Source organism: Callithrix jacchus, chromosome 18 (genome assembly GCF_049354715.1).
Source record: "Callithrix jacchus isolate 240 chromosome 18, calJac240_pri, whole genome shotgun sequence".
NCBI classification, from domain to species: domain Eukaryota; kingdom Metazoa; phylum Chordata; class Mammalia; order Primates; family Cebidae; genus Callithrix; species Callithrix jacchus.
This window is the reverse complement of record NC_133519.1, coordinates 43,010,138-43,032,386: the sequence shown is the minus strand read 5'-3', so window position 1 is coordinate 43,032,386 and position 22,249 is coordinate 43,010,138. Positions and strand designations below refer to the sequence as shown.

The 22,249-nt window shown below is 39.9% G+C and overlaps 1 protein-coding gene across 2 annotated transcripts in view; it reads left to right on the top strand.

Annotated features, from left to right (window-relative positions):
* The window catches only part of NIBAN1 (niban apoptosis regulator 1), a 153,077-nt gene that overhangs the window by 68,089 nt on the left and 62,739 nt on the right, over positions 1 to 22,249 (top strand). The window contains exons 2-5 of one of the 2 annotated variants that reach the window (XM_035279523.3): positions 141 to 271; positions 4,055 to 4,186; positions 7,733 to 7,847; positions 11,781 to 11,948. In XM_035279523.3, coding sequence (XP_035135414.3) covers positions 141 to 271; positions 4,055 to 4,186; positions 7,733 to 7,847; positions 11,781 to 11,948 — 546 coding nt within the window. Of the gene's footprint in view, positions 1 to 140; positions 272 to 4,054; positions 4,187 to 7,278; positions 7,444 to 7,732; positions 7,848 to 11,780; positions 11,949 to 22,249 lie in introns of those variants that run through there. The other variant, XM_035279524.3, reaches the window with a different exon arrangement.

Sequence of the window (22,249 nt, the reverse complement as noted above, 5' to 3'; positions counted from 1 at the left end):
CAGGCTACAGGCAAATTCCTGGGAAACAGGGGCAACTGGGGGAATGGAAACAGAGAGACTGGAGGGATGGTTTTGGAACTATGTAGTTAGGAGTATATCCTGTGCTATACTTCAGAATTCTAATTCCCATATTTTTCTAGGGAAAACTGAGGCTGCCATCAAAAACTTCAGTCCCTACTACAGTCGGCAGTACTCTGTGGCTTTCTGCAATCATGTGCGCAGTGAAGTAGAACAGCAAAGAGACTTAACATCACAGATTTTGAAGACCAAGGTAAGCCATGGATATTGGGTTTATAGGATTTTCCCCTTGAAGAAAGCTGTATAGCACACAATATTTCTGAAATAAACAATAATTTGAATGACAGTTTTTAAAAACTCTGCTCTGAAATCATTTCATGCTCAAAACGCTATATTTGCCTGGAAGTTAGAATGTATGATTTATTGTTGCTGATATAAATCATATAAAAAGGAAATTAGCATGAATCCAGTATTGTTATGTATTTTTCCCACATGGATGCTTTGCTATCAGAAATGTGACTCACTCTAGTGAAGTTTAGTTTTTAAAAGTTATTTCAGTGCCTTGCACTACGGGCATTTTCATTTTGGTCATTGATTAAATAGGATTTTCTCTTTGAATCCCCTAATTTATTCTTACTCCTTTGCTCCCTTATAATAAGTAACCACCACCTCAACAAATGTTTATTAGCACCAACTATGTGCCAGGCTGTAGTCCAAGAACTGGGGAATTAAGACAAGTTCTCTGCCTTCCTGAGTTTATATTCATATGCAGGAAACAGACAATAAACATTAAAATCAGGTGACATAAGATAATAATAAATGCCAGAGTCTCACTCTGTCACCCAGGCTGGAGTACCGTGGCACGATCTTGGCTCACTGCAACTTCTGCCTCCCAGGTTCAAGTGATTCTCCTGCCTCAGCCTCCTGAGTAGCTGGGATTACAGGTGTGCACCACCTTGCCCAGCTAATTTTTGTATTTTTAGTAGCGATGGAGTTTCACCATGTTGGTCAGGCTGGTCTCAAACTCCTGACCTTGTGATCTGCCCGCCTTGGCCTCCCAAAGTGCTGGGATTACAGGTGTGAGCCACCATGCCCAGCCCAGAGTGACATATAATTTTAAATGATCTGTCTGGCCTCTCTGTAAAGAACAGACCATGGGGCAAGAGGGAAGAATGGAAACTGGTGAGCAGGATACTGTAGCATCCGAGGGAAGAATGATGCCAAATTGGGCTAGGGTGGTGATGGCCATGGTTGTGAAGAGAAGTGTTTATGATAGAGCTGACAGAACATACTGTTGGATTGGGTGTGAGATAATAGAAGAACAGAGAAATCCGTGATGACTTCTTGGACCAGAGCAAATAAATGGATGTAGTTGTCTTTTACTTAGAAGGAAGAGTCGGGGTGAATGGGATCACAAGTTCCCTTTTGACTATGTGAAGTTTGAGATGCTAGTTTGATATACACCTGTGGAAATTTTGAATAGGCCATTGAATGTTTTCATTTGGAGCTCAGCAGAGTGATTGAGTCTGGAGAACAGAAATTTGGAAGTTGTTAGCTTATAACTGGTATTAAGGCATGGGCCATAAAAGAGGGAAAGAATATAGACAGAGAAAAGAAATAGTACATTGACCCCTTCAGGAAAAGGAGAAGGATCCAGCAAAATGGACTAAGAAGAAACAGTCTATGGAGTAGGAGAAAAATCAGAAAAGTATAATGTCCCAGAAGGCAAATAAAAAAGGGGTTTTAAAATTAAGAACTCAATTCCATTTGTAATAGCCACCCCCACCCAACACACACACACACACACACACACACACACACACACATACATACACACACACACGAGTACATTTAATGAAGGAGATGAAAGATCTCTATAAGGACTACAAAACACTGATGAAAGAAATTGTAGACAACATAAACTAATGGAAACACATCTCATGCTCAAGATTGGAAGAATCACGATTATTAAAATCACTATATTCCCCAAGCAATATACAACTCCAATTCAATTCCTATCAAATTACCAATGTCATTTTCTTATTAAAAAGTCAAAAAATAACAGATGATGTGGATGTGGAGGAAAGGAAATGCTCATACACTGTGAATGAGAATGTAAATTAGTTCAACTTTTAGGGAATACAGTGTGGAAGTATCACAAATAACTAAAAAAGAACTATTGTTCGACCCAGCAATCCTACTACTGGGCATCTACCCAAAGGAATAGAAATCATTATATAAAAAAGACTCCTGCATGCATATGTTTATCACAGCACCGTTTGTAATAGCAAGGCCTTGGAACCAACCTACGTGTGCACCATTGGTTGACTAGATAAAGAAAATGTAGTATGTATACACCACAGGATGCTACAGTCATGAAAAAGAATGAAATCTTATCCTTTGCAACAACATGGATGGATCTGGAGGCCATTATCCTATGTGAACTAACTCAGAATCAGAAAATCAAATGCCACCTGTTTTCACTTACAAGCAGGAGCTAAATAATGGGTACGCATGGATATAAAGATGGAAAGAATAGACTCTGGAGACTCCAAAAGTGGGGAAGGTGGAGGGCGAGTGAGGGTTGAAAAATTACCTATTGGGTACAATGCTCAAGATTTGGGTGATGGGCACACCAGGAGCCCAATCTCCACCCTTATACATAATACACCTGTACCCCTTGAATATAAAATTTCAAAAAACTAAAAATAAAAAAGAAGGGGTTTCAAGAAAGAATAAGTGATAAGTGATTCACATAATGCTGAGAAGTTAACCAATACATTTAGCAGCATGAGCATATGGGGATAACTGATTGCTTTCCCTCATAAAACAGTGATCTCAAAACTTAGGAGCTTGTTAAAATGCACACTTTAGCCCACAGCCTCAGAGATCCTGATATAGTAAGTCTATGGTGAAGTCCCATTTTTAACAAGCTTATCAGTTGATGAAATGGCCCAGGTTTTAAGAAAAGCTGCATGTAAGAACTATGAAATTCAGCTTATACCATGGTTTTAGTCTCATTTAAAGGTAAGAGATTCTTACCTTTTCATTAAAAGCAAGATAGAAGACTGCTTCATTATCTGTCAGGATAGAATATTAAGCACTGGAATTTGGAAGGGAATTTGTTTCATCCCTTAGATGATTCTTAAAAGAGATTGGCATATCTATTTTTTTCTGTATGGTTCATTTAAAATTTTACTTGAAAGTAGAGGGGTAAGTTTCTGAAAGCATTGTGATTTTTTAATAAAGAGAAAATAGATTAAATTCAGTGACATGTAAAAGACAAGAGGCCCATTTGTATATTTTGAAATAATATGAGAATTGCACAATGAAGCAGGATGGGAATTATCCTTGTACAATTAACCCAATGGAAGATATAACTAGGAATCTAATGGGAATGGCCATATGACACATAAATCGCCATGGTTAATGAGAAATCCTGAAACTGTTAAGTAGGAGAGGTAGAACTGAGGTGTTCTGGCTTGATACCTGCTTGTTCTTTAAGCAAATAGCAAACATGATCTTGAGTGGCATGGAACAGGGACCATGGCTTTGGGTTTAGGAAAACCGGTGAGCATTGGAGGCTACATCCACAGGTGTAATGAATAGGGGAATGGCCTGTTAATTCTCCTGCTTTGTGGGGTTTAACCCTGAGACATGTTTAGGGTGTCCAGGTAGATATTCACACTTACGCTTTCCTGCCTCACTCCCTCTCTCCTATGGAGTTTATCAATCATTTATTGAGTGCCACATGTATATAAGGCATAATAACCATATTACTGTAATTCCTTCTACTATATGCTTCTGTTCCTTTAGCATAATTGAGGGAAATGAAAATCGTAAAAATACTAATAAGACAAATATTTGCATTGGGTCAAGAGGAGTAGGAAAGGGAAATTGTTGGGGGAGAGGAGAAAGCAACCGTTTCACGGAAGATAGTTTTCTAAATATTCCTTGAAATATCATGGATAACTTAGTGGTAGCAAGATATGTTATCTTTTTTTTTTGATAGTTAATTGTATTCATCTTCTTTAAGCCACCATTGACGCCTGGAACTATTTTGTACGAAGCAGAGCTGTCACAATTTTCTGAAGACATAAAGAAGTGGAAGGAGAGATATATTGTAGTTAAAAATGATTATGCTGTGGAGAGCTATGAGAATAAAGAGGTAAGACACTTCTTTGCTACCACTGGTTCTTGAACTATTCTTAAAAATTTGTCTGGGTTGATTGGTGTGCCCTCTCCTTAGAGACTGATTCATTCAATAAGCACTCATGCATGTCGGTACCCATTTCAGCTAACAGCTATTGATTGAATGCCTACTGCATACCAAGGGTTACACAAGGTTCTGGGTGTACAGCAGTTGATAAGATGCTTGCCATCTAGTGACAAGATAGACTTTGAAGAAGTGATTGCAAGTGTTTATACAGATAGAAGGACCAGTATTTGGCATACGAGCCTTTCCTATGATAATTCAGCCTCGAGGTCTTTCTCAGCCACTGTCCTGATGTCTCCCCAGCTCTGCTCTGCATCCCTGTCTTCCCACTCTGAAGCCCTGTGCATGACAGGTGGCTGGGGAGTTATTTTGTAGGTTGTTGTTAAATTTGAATCTTCCTGGGTTTGCCCGGGTTCCTAGGAATTCAGAACACCTCACATACTTTATTCCCATGGAGGTTTTTTTTCATTTAACTTTTTTTCTGGTTATCTCATTATTTTTCTTGTCTGTAAAATGTGGAGAAAATGAGATAATGTGAGTAAAGCATCCAGCACCTGGGAGGACTTCAGTTGTTATTGGTTCCCATTTCTTTCCTTATGTAGGGAGGTAGTGTGGTATATCAGGCAGCGAATTTGGCAAAGCAAAGAGTAGGTTAAGTTGTGCCATTAACTAGAAGTGAACTCACTGATAAGTGACTTCTTGTCTCCAGGCCTCAATTAAGCCAGACAGTTAGGTCAAATGATCCCAGTATCCTTCCAGATCTCATATTGTACACATTTTTTAGTCTACATAGACCCTCAAGCTCCTTTTGAAATGAACAGTTACTATTTATCAGTGAAGAATAGTAACAGATTTAAAACTATGCTCTCTGGCCTCTAAGCTCAAGAGTAGTCCAGAGTGCTGGGCACAGTGGCTCATGCCTGTGATCCCAGCACTTTGGGAGGCCAAGGCAGGCGGATCACTTGAGGTCAGGAGTTCAAGACTGGCCTGGCCAACATGGTGAAACCCCATCTCTACTCAAAATACAAAAGTTAGCTGAGCATGCTGGTGTGCTCCTGTAGTCCCAGATACTTGGGAGGGTGAGGCAGGAGAATCACCTGAACCCGGGAGGTAGAGGTTGCAGTGAGCCGAGATCACGCCACTAAACTCCAGCCTGGGTGACAGAGTGAGACTCCGTCTCAAAAAAAAAAAAAAACAAAAAAAAGAAGAAAAAAAAGAATAGTCAAGACAACCTTCACAGAGCACTTTGAGGACTACTTCTGATGCTAAACCATTAGGAAGAGGCTTCAGACTGACAGACCAATCTGTTTCCTTCCCATTTCTGATGGAAAATAGAAACAAAATATACTACAAACTTATTTCACAGGCTACCAGGCAAGGCTCAAGTGCTCTCTTGGGTAGACTTACTCTTTTAAATATTTATTAAGCTAATATTTTCTCTGCTCATCAATATTAGGATTTTTTCAACATTTAATTTGTACTTAGCAACAAAGTATCAATACACTACAAATAATGATGATAATAACAACTCACCGTATGTTTTGTATGGCCCGTTAGCGTGTCCTTTCGGAGGATCCTGAGGAGGGACAGTGTAGCGTAATATGGTTCATGCTATGGGCTTTGACTCATACCTTTATCGCTTACTAGATATGCCCCCTTGCCCAAGTTATAAATTTGAGCCTCTGTTTTCTCATCTGTAAAATGGTGAGTGTGATTTCTTTGCCATGGTGTTGAGAGGAATAAGTGAAGGAATGTACTGAAGCGATTAGCATATGGCTGGGCCTGTGGTAAAGGTGGAGCCCAGTGTGGAGCAGTCGTTGGTAAGATTACTACTAACTCACTGGGAGGACACAGCCCTAGATCTTGTTCTTGGATTTATTGAAGTTTTTCACTGCATACAGCACTAACTGAAATTTCATTTTCATTTTGAATCAAACTCTTGCTCTCTCAGCTTGCAGTTTACACATTGCACTGTTTTTTCTTTGTTCATAGTGTTTCACTGAACCTGTTCGGATTGTTAAGATATGGTGACTGAATTAGTTTGTCATAATTTCTCAAAGTTTTAATAATGTCTTGTTTTTTAAATTTATAGAAATTTGTAAAATTTTATCTAAGAGTTAAGCATTAAGTACCTGTAAGTTGTCTATTATTTTATTTAGAGTCCAGTGTTGGCTGGCAATTAAACAGGAACAGTGAAACATTCTCACTTGATAACCGGTTTCTATTTTGTATGCACTGGGGCTGGACAGACGTGAGTATGAGTCCTGGATGTGTCACCTACTCACTGCTGGGCCACGGACAGATTATTCGGTCTCTTTGAGCTTCATGTTTCCCAATTGAAAAATGGAGATAACATCTAATGTGTAGTACTGTTTTAAGGATTAAATGGTGTAATGCTTACAAAAGTCAATACTGGGGCCTGTTATAACTAATAATACAATTCACATTTCCATCCAGTCTAAATCAAATTGCTTCTCAGTCTTCTTAATATCATACAAGTTTAGATTCTTCTCTCTTATAGTCTTGTTCCCTGACATGCTTAAGCAGTTGATTAGTGGTTGTTACAAGTACAAAGACAAGTCTTTTAGATACCTGAGAGTTTGTTTTGTTTGGATGTCTTCACTAGCTTATTGCTGCAGAATGTGTTATCGTTACTCTGACTATGTTGCTCAGATCAACATTGTTTAGTTATCTCCAAGAGTATATTCTAGATTTTGGGTCTCAAAATTTCTTGGTTTCAATTCTCAACTAGCCTTTAGGTTACTAGTATCAAAATTTTGTCTTGGCTTAAGCCCTCCCATCAGATGCACATACTTAAATTTTGTCTTATCTCTATGTCCTTGTGGGCATATCTGCTTACCAAACTGCTTTAGCAACTCCTAATGCCTCTTTTCTGTGTCTCAAATAGCAGAGCTTCTTGTCTGCTGGGCAGAATTTGTTCTGATGTCACAATGCTGTGCTTCCATCCCAACCATTTTACTGCAAAACAGTTTCACATCTGAGGGAAAAGTAGTAGCGTATTTTATCATGCCAACATTTTAATGTTTTGATGAAAATCCATGGTAACCATCATTGCAGCTGTGTGTTACAGAGACTCATTAGTCATCATATGTGGCCCACATCAGCCACCAAGCACTCTGTGCAGTGTTCGTGTGATCGTTACCTTTGTGGTTATTATCAGAATGACTCAGGTGTTAGCATCTGAAATGGTAAATGTGATACGGATTTTCTGGAAGTTACTGAGATTATGTTTTCCACATTCAAGAACATATCTACAGTGACTCTCCTCCCTGAGATTAGGGACTCTGATTTACCATGTTGTGACTGTCACACAAAAGTATTAAAATATTTTTTGAATAAATAACTGTAACTCAGTAACGTAGTATGGGGATTGCTATCTCTGGGGGTATCTGAGTCTGTGTATTTTTTATAACCCTGATATTTTCCAAAAATCAAACGGGGAAAAAATATCATTCCTGTATGCTTTTTCTTCCCCAGGCCTATCAGAGAGGAGCTGCTCCTAAAAGCCGAATCCTTCCAGCCGGTGGCAAGGTGCTAACCTCAGAAGATGAATATAATCTGTTATCTGATAGGCATTTCCCAGACCCTCTTGGTGAGTTGCTGATCATTCTTTTCCAAGGCAAAATGACCAAGCTGCTTTGTTTAGCTGGAGTCATGTTTATCAGTGAAGGAGAGGGATTTCCCTCCAGGGACATTTGGCAGCATCTGGAGACGGTTTTGTTTGTCACAATTGGAAGGGGGGTGCTGTGGCATTTAGTGAATGGAGGCCAGGGATGCTGCAAAACATCTGAGCATGCACAGGTCAGACCCTAACAATGAAGAAGTATCTGGCATAAAGGATCAGTACTACCAAGGTTGAGAAACCCTAGGCTAGACACCCATGTCCCATAGAAAAATGGAAGATGTGATTTTTCTAGTTTAGGAAAACTTTTTACCACTTCTGTGATTTCTAATTCCATTCAATAATACATAGTCAGTCTCTGTGTTTCTAGCACGTGGAAAGTGTGCTGTCAGCCAGGTATCTTGAAGCTTTTAGAATATATTGCCGGCTTTTATAGTACCCCACAAGGCAGCAGAAATAAACAGGTAGGGCCCAGTCCCTGAAATGTACAGTCCCATCTTTTAGTAAGCAAGCCTGGACCTATCAGGGAATATGATTTTTCTAATTTTGGGATGATATGCAGCAAAGTACCCTAAATACACAACTTTTAATAAGTGTTACAGTAACTCATAGCTACTGTGTTAAAAAAAAATGCATTAATTTGCATATGTATGAATAAAGCTGGGATGCTGCCATGAAAAGAGTTTGGGAAATTGGATTTTTATCTAGTTCTGGCTGTGCTACTTACCAAATGCTTTAGCTTAGCTGGCTGCTGAACAGTTCTGGTTTCTGTTTCTCTAACTCAAAAACAGGGCTTTGAACTTAAAAACATAGAAGGGTCTTTCTAGCCCTACCCTGCTTTGATTCTCATTCATTCTACTTTTTTCATGTGGAGAAATGATGGATAATATATAGACCAAATAGGGCAATTCACAGAGATTCATGAAGTGTGGATAATGTAATAACTCCATCTGGCTTTGTGTAAATCATACTACACAGTAATTACTTGGTCCTTGAAGAGATCCCTGGTTCTTATTCATGAGCATAATAATTCCATTAGAATTTATGGAGAAAAACATAATCGTTTTATTAATTGTCATTTCGGTGCTGACTGCTTAGCACAGTGTTTTTAATAACACAATTACAGGATTGGCACATGAACCATAAACCAAAACAAATTATTACTAAGTAATTCATGCTAAAACAACACTTTATGTGTACTATGCATATTATTATATTTTCTTTTAATATCTACTTATATGTCCTTGATGGTGGAGCTGCAGCTAGAAATGGGAATACCAATATGTTGACTCATCCAAATCTCTCGAAAACTTTCCAATGAAATCAGTCAGAAGAGACAATATATTTATTGATATATTGCTGAAATCATATTGTAAGGAATGAAAAGGACTAAAAAACACAAGTCCTGTGTGATTAATGCCAGTTGGCCAAGGCTTTAGATGGGGAATTTCAATGACTGTTTAAATTGTGTGGTGTGGCCTTCTGACTTTTAAAATAGAATATTCTACAGTAGATCGTTTGTGATATTCTTATAACTCAACTTGGAAAAAATTCACTGATGGCATCTGGAAAACTGTCGTAAAAGGTTAAGTGAGAGATAACTAGAGGCCAGTAGGAATGAATTTTATGGGCTTGTCGAGGCTTTTAAATGCAAAGAGTCAGTGTTGCTTTTGGTTTGTTGTACAAAATTGTGACATTCTTGGAGAGGGCAAGGGGGATCATTTGATAAAACTATGTCAGTCAGGAAGACTGACTGTGATATTTCTGTGGAAAGAATAAAGGCATCATAAAGTTGGGAGGAATTAACCTTGCTTGAGAAAAAGCATTAGAGGCTTATGAATAAGTGCATTCCTTTTTTTTTTTTTGAGACAGAGTCTCACGCTGTTGTCCAGGCTGGAGTGCAGTGGTGCAATCATGGCTAACTGTAGCCTCAACCTCCTGGGCTCAAGTAATCTTCCCACCTCAGCCTCTTCAGTAGCTGGGACCACAGTTACATGCCACTATGCCCAGAGGGGACAAAAAAAAAGAACTGCAGAGATGAGGGTCTCACTCTGTTTCCCAAGCTGGTCTTCAACTCCTGAGCTCAAGTGACCCTCCTGCCTTGGCCTCTGGAAGTGCTGGGATTATAGGCATGGGCCACCATGCCTGGCCAATAAGTGTATTGTTTACAGAGTGTTCAGCTGAGTTGATACAGAAAAAAATACCCCTATGTTTTGCTAAAGTAATTCATTTATGTGGCATTTTATTGGTTAGAATCTGGTTCACTGCATACAATAAAAAACTCACAGTTTTATTATCTCACTAAAGGTATTTGGATATTAGTCCAGGGCTGGTGTGGACTGAATTTATCAGAGGCTCAGGTTCTTCCTCGCTTTCTCTCCCTTTATTTCTAGGTTGTGGCCATTATTGGCAGAGTCCAGGGTGACTGCTGAGCCCCTACATAGCACTCTCACTTCAGATAGCAGGGAGGAGGAAAGGAAAGGAGGAGGATACAGTCACTTTCTTTGGCAATTCCTTCAGGAATTTTCATATGCCACTTCAGCTGACATCTTATTGGACAGAACTTAGTAGCTGTGGGTTCACCAAGCTGCAAGGGAGGCTGGAAATGTAGTCTTATTTTATGCAGTCACTTGCCCACCTGAAAATCAGGGCCTTTATTCTCCCCAGAAAGGGAAATAGATATTGTGTTACAACTACAGGTGTCTCTCTAGCATTCATTCACTCATTCATTTGCTCATTTTCATGTTGATTCATTCCCAGTACTGTGCTAGGTCCTGGCGGGTCAGAGCTTGTGCTCACAGTGCCTTTTGCTCTGTTACCTTCAGATTCCAGATATATGGGAACAGGGCTCCCATATATCCCCAGAAATTTATTCTTCATATAAGCCAATCCTGATTTATTAATTTGCCAGTAACTGAGTCAGTTCTGTAACCTCCCTTATGGTTATGATTCATTTCCCGGTATTCCCAGTGCTTTCAATGGCCTCTTAGAGAGCCCCTCTTCCTTACCTTTCCCTGAGAATGAGATTAGTTCCTGTGCAGTTTGCCTCCCCAGGAAGCAGAACCACTGCTACACACTGAGCGCCTGGAGACACAGACTGCATCTTCCATAGCTTTGTATCCTTAGCCCACAGCACAGTCATGGAACACAGCAGATGTTCAACTTCAGTCTGTTGAGTTAAAAAATGTGCTATGTTGGCCTAGGAAATTTTTTTTAAAGACCTACACAATGGGACTTTTACCCCTTCCCTCAATCAATTCTAAGGAGCTCATTTCAAAACTGCTACTTTTCAGAACCCCTACGTAAACCTTCCTCCTTTTCATGCATTACATTCCTATTATGTGATATTGCACTTGGTTAAATGAGTTCCAGTCTCTAAAATGACAGTGTTTCACCTTGTTGGCCAGGCTGGTCTTGAACTCCTGACCTCAGTGATCTGTCCGCTTCAGCCTCCTGAGTAGCTGGGATTATAGGCATGCGCCACCACATCCGGTGGTGGTGTGCGCTTGTAATCCCCGCTACCTGGGTGGGAGGCTGAGGCAGGAGAATCATTCGAATCTGGGAGGTGGAGGTTGCAGTGAGCCAAGATTGTGTCACTGCACTCCACCTGGGTGACAGAGAGACTTTGTCTCAAAAAAAGAAAAGAAAGATTGTGTGCCTTTTGGCCTCACTGTCCCTGTGGTGTTAGGTAGGAGGTCAGGCAGCTGGGGCTCTGGGACAGGGGATGCTAGTGGAGGGATGCTAGAAGAGCCGGTGCTCCCAGTTTTCCTGCCCTGTGAAAATATCTCACCAACTTTCCATTCCATAGGCTGCCCCAGATAGTTACCCTCATGCCCTGAAACACATGTTTGAAATAAAAGATACATGTTTTAAAAGGTATTTGTGTTTTCAATATTTCTTTAGCCTCCAGTGAGAAGGAGAACACTCAGCCCTTCGTGGTCCTGCCCAAGGAATTCCCAGTGTACCTGTGGCAACCCTTTCTCAGACATGGCTACTTCTGCTTCCATGAGGCTGCCGACCAGAAGAGGTTTAGTGCCCTCCTAAATGACTGCGTCAGGCATCTGAATCACGGTATGGCATGGCTCCCCTCTCATCCCTGGGGTGGGGCGAGGGGCTGTTCTTGCTGAGTTGTCCTGGCCTGTCATCTGTTGCAGTGATGATTCTTCTTCTTCTTTCTTCTTCTCTTTTTATTTTTGAGACAGAGTCTTGCTCTGTTGCCAGGCTGGAGGGCAGTGGCATGATCTCAGCTCACTGCAACCTCTGCTTCCCTGGTTCAAGCAATTCTCCTGCCTCAGCCTCCTGAATAAGTAGGACTACAGGGGTGCGCCACCACACCCAGCTAATTTTTATATTTTAGTAGAGATGGGGTTTCACCATGTTGACCAGGGTGGTCTTGATCTCTTGACCTTGTGATCCACCCATCTCGACCTCCCAAAGTGTTGGGATTACAGGCGTGAGCCACTGCGCCCGATTCTTAGAAAGAGCCACAGATGGTGTTGCCCCAGGTAGGGAGAGGGAAACAGGTAAAGTGAGAGTTCTGTATACCAGGGGCCTGGCCTGCTGCTGGTTTTCAGGTGGGTCTGGGAGGCCCTGGTGAAGTTGTGGGGGGACATTCTGACTGTCCCGAGTTTATTTATGTAGACTATTTTGCATATAATTTATTCTCCTTCTTGACTTAAAAAATCTAAATGCCACCAAAAACATGTTAGTTTTCCCTGGCAAAATCTAGTCTTTATGACATTTCCTTTTTATTTTCACCTTTATTTCTGAATAACAGTCACTCAGTTAAGATCAGCAGCACAGTTCATGGTAATCTAATACTTGTTTCTAAATCAGTGGTTCTCAAAACGTTAGGGTTCTTAAGAATCACCAGGAGAACTTAATTAAGCCACATATTCTTAGACTTCACCCCCAGACATTCTGACTCAGTGGGTCCACCGTGGGGCCTGGGCATGGCATTTCCAGCACACAGCCAAGTGGCGCTGATGCTGCTGGTTCGCGGACCACCCTTGGGGTGGTGTTGCTTCACACCATGTTGCCTCCAGGCATGGACTTAACTAATATGACGTCTACAGTAAAAGAGACTTCTCATTGCAGTGCGTGATGTTTTTGATCTACGGATGTGCATGCTGGTTTTTCTGGACTCCACAGTCTTCAGTTACAGATAACTGCACTCTTTGTTTTTGGTCCTTGGAAAGGCAGTCAGTCAAAGAGCACTGAGGGCTTACTCTGTACCAGCCTCTATGTAGACGTTAGGAAGAGGATAATGAAGCATGCAGAGTTCCTGTCTCTAGGAGTTTAAATTCAAACATTGAGGATGGATAAATACCCACCAATTACCATTTGAAAGTTATCACAGTTAATGGGTGAAAGAGCAACTAGAGGTTACTAACGAATGAAGAAGGGAGTGTGGAACTTTCAGCTCTTCAGGGGAGGCCTCTCTGAGCAGGTGACATTTGAGCTGAGTTACCTCACCCGTGTGCCTTTATTTCCTAATATGGTTAATTTCACTGTATACTTATTTTAAAATTCAGAGGTTTCCCTGAGAGTGTCAGTCTCACAGAGTGAGAGTCACTAGTGATGCATCTCAGCTAACTTTTGGTTTTAGCTGTGTATCGGTGGGCATTCATGGAAGGAGGTAAGATCAGTCTGTTTTGCCATAGCAACTCTGAGTAATATTCATCAACATACTGGCTCATAACTAGTTAGGGACTTTACAAAAATGATACTCTCATTAAAATCTTGCCTTGTGGTTTTGATGTTCTAGAGACAAAGAATTGCCCAGCCCTGACTGCTCCATTTAGCTCATTTTCCAATACACTTGCCCGTCTGTGTTTAGGGCCTTGGTCTAGTAGGAACATGCAGTTGGCACTCAGCACGGAAACTGCCAAGTTTCACAGAGCACAGAATGCTCCCTGACCAGCCAAATGGGACTTACTGCATTCCCCCTTTCGTGTACATAATAGGAATTTCTCTGAGGAGTTTTTGGATGTTATGTAGCCTGCATTTAGACTCCATTTATGGAAGATTTCAGCCCATTCAAAACCTCACTCTGCTCTCCAGTGTGTTATCAAAGGCACCAAGATAATGAGGTCTAGTCATATTTCCCTGGTTCTGTGTCACATTCTTCTGCCCAGAAACTGTTTTAGCCTCACTGAGGCTTTATGCAGACTTAATTTGGCATCACTTCCAGTAGCTCCAGTGAGAACCAGAGACTCTGATAATAACATCGTAGGGAACAGCCCTTGACTATCATGGGCCAAGGAGTGGGCCTTTCTTTTCTCGCCCCTTTTTCTGTTTTTGACGGCATGGTGTACCACTGGTCTTTACTGTCTGTCACATTTTCTGTTCTAGCCTCTGCCTGTTACTCATTGTATGATTTTGAGTAAACCAGAAACAGGTTTTCACAAGCTGCCAGTTAACCACTTTTCCCCATAATTACCTGAATAGTTAAGAAATAGATTTAAAATTAGGGCTGGGATAAGGGCCAGAAAGCCTGAGGTGGCTGCCAGGAGCCTGCTATCCTCTACCCGCATGCAGGTGAGGAATGGCTATCAGCCTGCTGTGGACATTGCCTCATTGGCTCTCAGGCCACTGTGCTTCTCTGTTGACAACTGGGTCCTAGGCATTCCAGTGTCAGAGGTACGTGAACCAAAGCAGCTCCATCTTAAACAGGAGCTAGGTAAAATGAGGCTGAAACCTACTGGGCTGCATTCCCAGATGGTTAAGGCATTCTGAGTTACAGGATAAGATAAGAGGTCAGCACAAAATACAAGTTATAAACACCTTGCTAATAAAACAGGTTGCAGTAAAGGAGCTGGCCCAAACCCACCAAAATGAAGATGGTGATGAGCGTGACCTCCGGTCGTCCTCACTGCTACACTCCCACCAGCACCATGACAGTTTACAAATGCCATGGCAATGTCAGGAAGTTACTCTCATGGACTAAAAAGGGGAGGAATAAATAATCTACCCCTTGTGTAGCATATCATCAAGAAATAGCCATAAAAATGGCAACCAGCAGCCCTGAGGGCTACTCTATGGAGAACATAGACGTTCTTTTATTCCTTAACTTTCTTAATCTTGCTTTCACTTTGCACTGTGAATTCACCATGAATTTTTACTTGCACAAGATTCAAGAACCCTCTCTTGGGGTCTGGATCAGGACCCCTTTCCTGTAACACGAGCAGCTGATGCTAGGCATTGTTGATCTCGCTTGGGGTTCCAGGACATGTTCCTTAGTACTCAAATTCCACCACAACCCAGACTACTTGCCCCAGGAGTGTTAGGTCTAAATTTGGTTACATGTTCATGTTCATTCATTCTGAATCTGGAACCCCCTTGTCCTGTTCTTCCTTATAGGGTAGGCATTTCCTATTTAACCCTGATGAAGGGCCTGATTATGCTCTGTTCTCTAACTGTAAGGCTAGCTCCTAAGGTAGGTAAGGGCCATGAGAGCTCTAACTTTCTCCCTCCTTCAGAGGAGAGAGCAGCCTTTAGGAACCTCAAAGATCATTTGTATCCTAAGGAGAATAAACAGGTGTGTGTGTGTGTGTGTGTTTGTGTGTGCGCACATGCTCACATGTGCACCTTTCACATGTGTTAGGTTTTTTTGTGTTTTTTTTCCAGTCTCTTTTTTATTGTATTTTAAGTTCTGGGGTACATGTGCAGATCATGCAGGATATTTTCATAGGTACATACATGGCAAGGTGGTTTGCTGCCTTCATCCTCTCATCACCTATATCTGGTATTTCCCCCTCATTATCCCTTCTGGGTTCCCGTGTTATGTTTTTATTTAGTTTTGGCAACTCTTCATTGGGCAGGCATAAGAAAATCCCACAAGTTTAATCCTTAGTAAAGCATCCCGCTCCACCTAACTGGACTAAATGTCAAGCCCACTGCATAACATGATTCTACAGCAGCTGCTGTCCTCTGTCCCTTTTGGAATCACACTATATCCATTGTCCCTGATCAGGGAAGGCCATGTTTCTGAATGTCTGCTGCCACAAAATGAGACTTATGTAAAGCCAAGATGTTCTGAGACAGTCCTGTTGTCCAAAATGCAATCCTATTCTTCAGAACTTTAGTTTGCAAAATGTGCCATTGTAGTTATAGGGTCCTGACAATACAGAGGGCCAAACATATGTAATGTGGAAGAATGATCATTATCAATGCAAGTCTGTTATTCCGTCTCAGAATAATCATTTCTTGGCATGTAAATGCGCAGGAAGGAGAAAAAGTGTTTCTGGCAGGAGGAATAGGATATGCGAGGGCCAGGAATAAGACAGGGCATGGACCATCCAAGGAACAGGAAAGAATTTTGTGTGACTGGTGCTTAGAGAGGAGAGAGGAGGGTGGGCAGGATCCACGCTATTGAGGGCTTTGTGATGCATATTAGGAACTTGGGCTTTATTATAACAGTAATAGGACACCACTAGGATTTCAAGTAAATGAGCAACTTCATCAGATATTCACTTCAGAAAGGTCACAGTGGCTGCAGTGTAGGCAGTGGATGAGAGGGTAGCATGGTGGGTGGCCAGGAGGCCATTTAAAAAGCTTTGGCTGGCAACAGATGGCAGTAGCTTGCACCAGACTGAGGGAAGGCGTTTGTCAATATCAAGCCATCATATTCAGCCTAAAGGATTTGGGGGAACCGGATGTTAGAAGGCAGCCATCACTGGATGAATGGTGATTCTGGAAAGGAGGTGGAATGCTGGCAAAGTTTTGTTCAACAGTGCTGTGCTAGCTTGAAGGACAGCCAAGACTGCCACTAAACAGGTGCCAGTTTTCACATTGTCATTAACAATAAGAAAAGAGGACGGTAGAATATCTGGGAAGCATGAATGCACATGGGTTGAAAAAGATAGTATCAAAGAAGAACCCATAGAATTTTGGTGAATAGACCACAATGATGTAAAGGTACTCTGCAAACCAGTGCTTCAAGTTGGACTAGTTCAATCACTTAGGACAATGACGACATCCATAATTGCTTGTATAGAGTGTGTCAGGTGGAATGTGGAACTACAACAGTGGTTGTGTGTTGGAACTGGTTACTCTCAGTATTATACGCTTTGAGCTCTTACCCCAGAAATTTCATGCCTTTATTAGATTTGATTTTGATACTTGCAATTTTAGGATTGAATAAATGTTTCAGGATTAAATTTAATTTTAGAACAAAGGAAGATATTACAATTCAAATCAGACAGAGCAAATCCTTTTTGGTGTGTTTATTTGAATATGATCATTTTGCTGTCCAACACTCAGCAGCAAATCTCAGATCTGTTTTCCCCAGCTTATTTCTTCTTGGAGCCTATGGTCACCTATGAAGCAAGTTCATTGCTCATATCTAGTATGGACATCAATCAATTCTAACTGAAAACATACAATGAATTTTGGTTTGCAATATGTGAAAACATACTTTTGAATTTTGTGACACATGCTTGTGTTTATGGACATACACATATCTATGATTGGAAAATTCTAACATGCTTAGGCTCCTTTGGGCACTTTACTACAAACTAATAATGTTTAGAGGTAGATAAGTAAGACTATAACTCCTGTGAACATATCTTTGAATGGTTTTACTTATAAAAGTATTCTATAGTAGAGATGTGTTGAAATGCATACATAAAACCCTCTGTGCACTGCAAGCAAAATTCTTGCTAGTTACTGTTTAATAAATAAGTAGATATTAATTTCCAGTTTTCCTAGGAGTATCTAAAACAAAATTCTTTAAAAGCATTCTCTCTGCTTGAGCTGCATTCTCTTCTGGATTTTTAGCCGGTGCTTTTTGCCTCACATAGTTAATATTCTACAATTATAAATATTCCTCTCTGTCTCTGTGAGTGTGTGGTTTTTTTCATAGGAAGTAATCACTCCCTTCCCTCCTCCACTTCCCTCCACTCCTGGTCCATGAAACTCTAAATTTGGTCCCCCCAGTTTTTAATTATAAGGCTCAAATAGGTCACTGCTAGTTAGTGACTGAGAACCAACTGTCCCAATACCTGGTCTTTGATATCTATTTCAGTTGTACATATCATGTTGTCTTTTCAGTGTTATTTTATGAAAGATTCATCTCTTGGGCATTTTAAACATGTTGCTATTAAATCAAACTACTCTTTGCATGATATGTTTGCATGATCCAGAGTAAAGAAAATCCAGAGCTCTTCACTTACAATTAATTACCTGAGTCCCGGGTATATCCGGCTTCTCGATAAATTGTATGATCTAACTTTAACTTGGTATTTTGTCCCCAGGCTAACCATGACTATATCTTGTAGTTTAGAAATGCTCCAAGAATAAAATATTTGATAGCATAGCTTGTCTACTGGTTAATTTAGTGTAGTTTAAAATGTAAACCAGGTATTATTTTATGCAATTTAAGTAACAACTAATTTGTAAAGGAAGATTACACTGCTTGTGAAGACATGGGTTGGAATGCTTTAAAAATAATAGATCTAAAATATGCCTTGATATTATTTATAGTTGTGGATTTGCTTTAGTTACTTGAAACTCTCAAAGCAATTTAAGAGTTGGAACTAGAAGAACAGGGTTTTATCAGTGACTAGAATAAACAGAACTGCTCTTTCTTAGCAGTGTTTCTCCCTGGCAGTATATGGGATATATACTCCTGGGTTCACTGTTGTCTAAAGCTATGATGCCAGGAACTATATTTGAATACTTCTTTTGGCCCATCAAACATGGTGCTCTTTCTATGCAACCACTGACTTCCACCCCATCTCCCCCAGTTCCAATCAACCAAATAGTTATTTGGTAGGAAGGTCTAAAAATTGTGTGGTTATGATAGTTAAGGATGACAAATTGGAACAATAATTTTAAAAAGATTACACAAGCAGAGTTGAAGTTCATTTAAGCAAAATAAATTTTTTTTTGTTCATGCTATTTAGATTGGGTAGATTCCAACATCACTGGATAGTTTTTGGTATTATAATCAACCGTGGCAAAGCCTGAATAGCTTTCAAGTTTTGCGTTTGTTTTTCTTTTCTTACTCATAGACGGGAGATATTACAATTGAAACATACTTACTAAAATTGCATAGTAAATGTAATGACTGTTTTAATATGTGGTTAGATAATCAGCATTATGAAAGGAATCTATTTGGCACATAGCCCAGGATTTCTTTTAAATATAAACATCCAGGAGAGTTTGGATAAAAAATTCTCATCTGTTGTTATTGAACAGTGAATCACATTCATACTTCCCATACCGTGAACAAGCTTGGAGCCATCATTTATTCTTTATTTTGAGTTTTTAAAATTCAATATTGAGTACATAGAGAAGAATGTTATTAAAGTATGTATAAAATATAAAGAACATTATTATCTCTGAAATTTCTTATGTGTCATTCCCTGATCCTATAGCCTTCTTTTCCCTTTGAGAAAGCTCCATACTAGATTTTATATTTTGCTTTCATTTACAGCTTTATCACATATGCTTAATCATTTTGTGTATTTTTACCTTTATCCATGTGGGATTTCACTACATTTCTTCCCATGACTTCTTTTTGTTCTGGATTATATTCCAGTGCTTCATCCATTTTATTGCTTGTAGCTGAAATTTATTGACTTTCAAAGCTACACATATTGTTATATTAATATACCATAATTTTGAGTATCCATTTTACTCCAGATAGACATTTGGGTCCACTATTTATTAACAGTGCTGCTGGGAATACTTCGTTTGTTCCTGGTTTATAGGCATTTATTTTTTATTTGGTTTGCTAATATCTAAAGGAATGTTCACATCTTTGTTAACAAGTGTGTTTGACATGTAATTTTCCTATTTTTCAGTGGCATTTTCAGATTTTACATCAAAGTGATTTTTGCTTTATAAAATGATGCATTTTTTTCATTTTCTATAATCTGAAATAGTTTGTGTAAAACTGGAACTATTTGTGAGTATATTTGGTAGAGTGTACCTGTAAAATCATCTTAGTTTGTTGTTCTCTTTGTGAGGAGATCTTAAACTACTGAGTTAAATTTTAAAATTGGTATACGATTACTCAGTTTTTCTATTTCTTTTCTTTTGAGATGGAGTCTTGGCTAGAGTCCAGTGGCACCATCTGGATGCTCTGCAACCTCTGCCTCCCTGGCTCAAGCAGTTCTCCTGCCTCAGCCTCTAGAGTAGCTTGGATTACAAGCACACACCACCATGCCTGGCTAATTTTTTTGCATTTTTAGTAGAGATGGACTTTCACCGTGTTAGCTTGGCTGGTCTCGAACTCCTGACTTCAAGTGAGCCTCCTGTCTTAGCGACCCAAAATGCTGGAAATATAGGCATGAACCACCATGCCCAGCCCTAGATTTTCCATTTAACTCAGTTTTAGTAGGTTATACTTTTCTTTTTATTTTATTTTATTTGACTTTAGGTGCATACTATATCTGGCATTTCTCCCCATGTTATTCCTCCCTACCCTCAGCTGTCTCTCCCCTACCTGCCCCCGCCAACTGCCCCCAGTATGTGATGCTCCTCTCCCTGAGTCCACGTATTCTCATTGTTTGACACCCACCTATGAGTGAGAACATGTGTTTGATTTTCTGTTCTTGTGTCAGTTTGCTGAGAGTGATGGTTTCCAGATTCATCCAAGTCCCTACAAAGGACACAAAGTCATCATTTTTTATGGCTGTGTAGTATTCCATGGTGTGTATGTACCACATTTTCTCTGTCCAGTCTATCATTGATGGCCATTTGGGTTGGTTCCAGGTCCTTGCTATTGTACACAGGGCTGCAGTGAACCTATATGCGCATGTGTCTTTATAGTAGAACGATTTATAGTTATTTGGGTATATACCCAGTAATGAGATTGCTGGGTCAAATGGGATTTCTATTTCTAGATCCTTGAGAAATTGCCACACTGTCTTCCACAATGGTTGAACTAATCTTCACTCTTACCAACTGTGCAAGAGCGCTCCTATTTCTCCACCTCCTCTCTAGCATCTGTTGTCTCCAGATTTTTTAATGATTGCCATTCTATAGCATGAGATGATATCTCAAAGTGGTTTTGATTTGCATTTCTCTAATGACCAGTGATGATGAGCATTTTTTCATATGTTTGTTGGCCTTATATATGTCTTCTTTGGAAAAGTATCTGTTCATATTCTTCTCCCACTTTTTGATGGGGCTGTTTGTTTTTTTCTTGTAGATTTGTTTAAGTTCTTTTTAGATTCTGGATATTATCCCTTTGTCAGATGAGTAGATTGTAAAAATTTTCTCCCATTCTGTGGGTTGCTTGTTCACTCTAATGATAGTTTATTTTGCTGTGCAGAAACTCTTTAGTTTAATTAGATCCCATTTGTCAATTCTGGCTTTTGTTGCCATTGTTTTTGGTGTTTTAGTCATGAAGTCCTTGCCCATGCCTTTGTCCTGAATGGTATTGCCTAGGTTTTCTTTTAGGGTTTTTATGGTTTTAGGTCTTATGTTTAAATATTTAATCCATTTTGAGTTAAATTTTGTATAAGGTGTAAGGAAGGGATCCAGTTTCACCTTCTTGCATATGGCTAGCCAGTTTTCCCAGTACCATTTATTAAAAAAGGAATCCTTTCCCCATTGCTTATGTTTGTCAGGTTTCTCAAAAATCAGATGGTTGTAAATGTCCGGCATTATTTCTGAGGCCTCTGTTCTGTTCCATTGATCTGTATCTCTGTTTTGGTACCAGTACCATGCTGTTTTGATTACTTTAACCTTGTAGTATAGTTTGATGTCAGGTAGCATGATACCTCTAGCTTTGTTTTTTGTTTGTTTGTTTGTTTGCTTGCTTGCTCAGGATTGTTTTGGCTATGCAGACTCTTTTTCAGTTCCATATAAATTTTAAGGTGTTTTTTTCCAATTCTGTGAAGAAAGTCAGTGGTAGCTTGATGAGGGTAGCATTGAATCTATACATTACTTTGGGTAGTATGGCCATTTTCATGATATTCATTCTTCCTAACCATGAGCATGGAATGTTTTTCCATTTGTTTGTGTCCTCTCTTATTTCGTTGAGCAGTGGTTTGTAGTTCTCCTTGAAGGGGTCCTTCACATTCCTTTTTAGTTGTATTCCTAGGTATTTTATTCCCTTTGTAGTAATTGTGAATGGGAGTTCACTTATCATTTGGCTCTCTGTCTGTTAATGGTGTATAGGAATGTGTGTGATTTTCACACTGATTTCATGTCCTGAGACTTTGCTGAAGTTGCTTATCAGCTTAAGGAGATTTTGAGCTGAGACGATGGGGTCTTCTAAATATACAATCATGTTGTCTGTAAATAGAGACAATTTGACTTCTTCTTTTCCTAGTTGAATATCCTTTGTTTCTTTTTCTTACATGATGGCCCTGGCCAGAAGTTCCAGTGCTATGTTGAATAGGAGTGATGAGAGA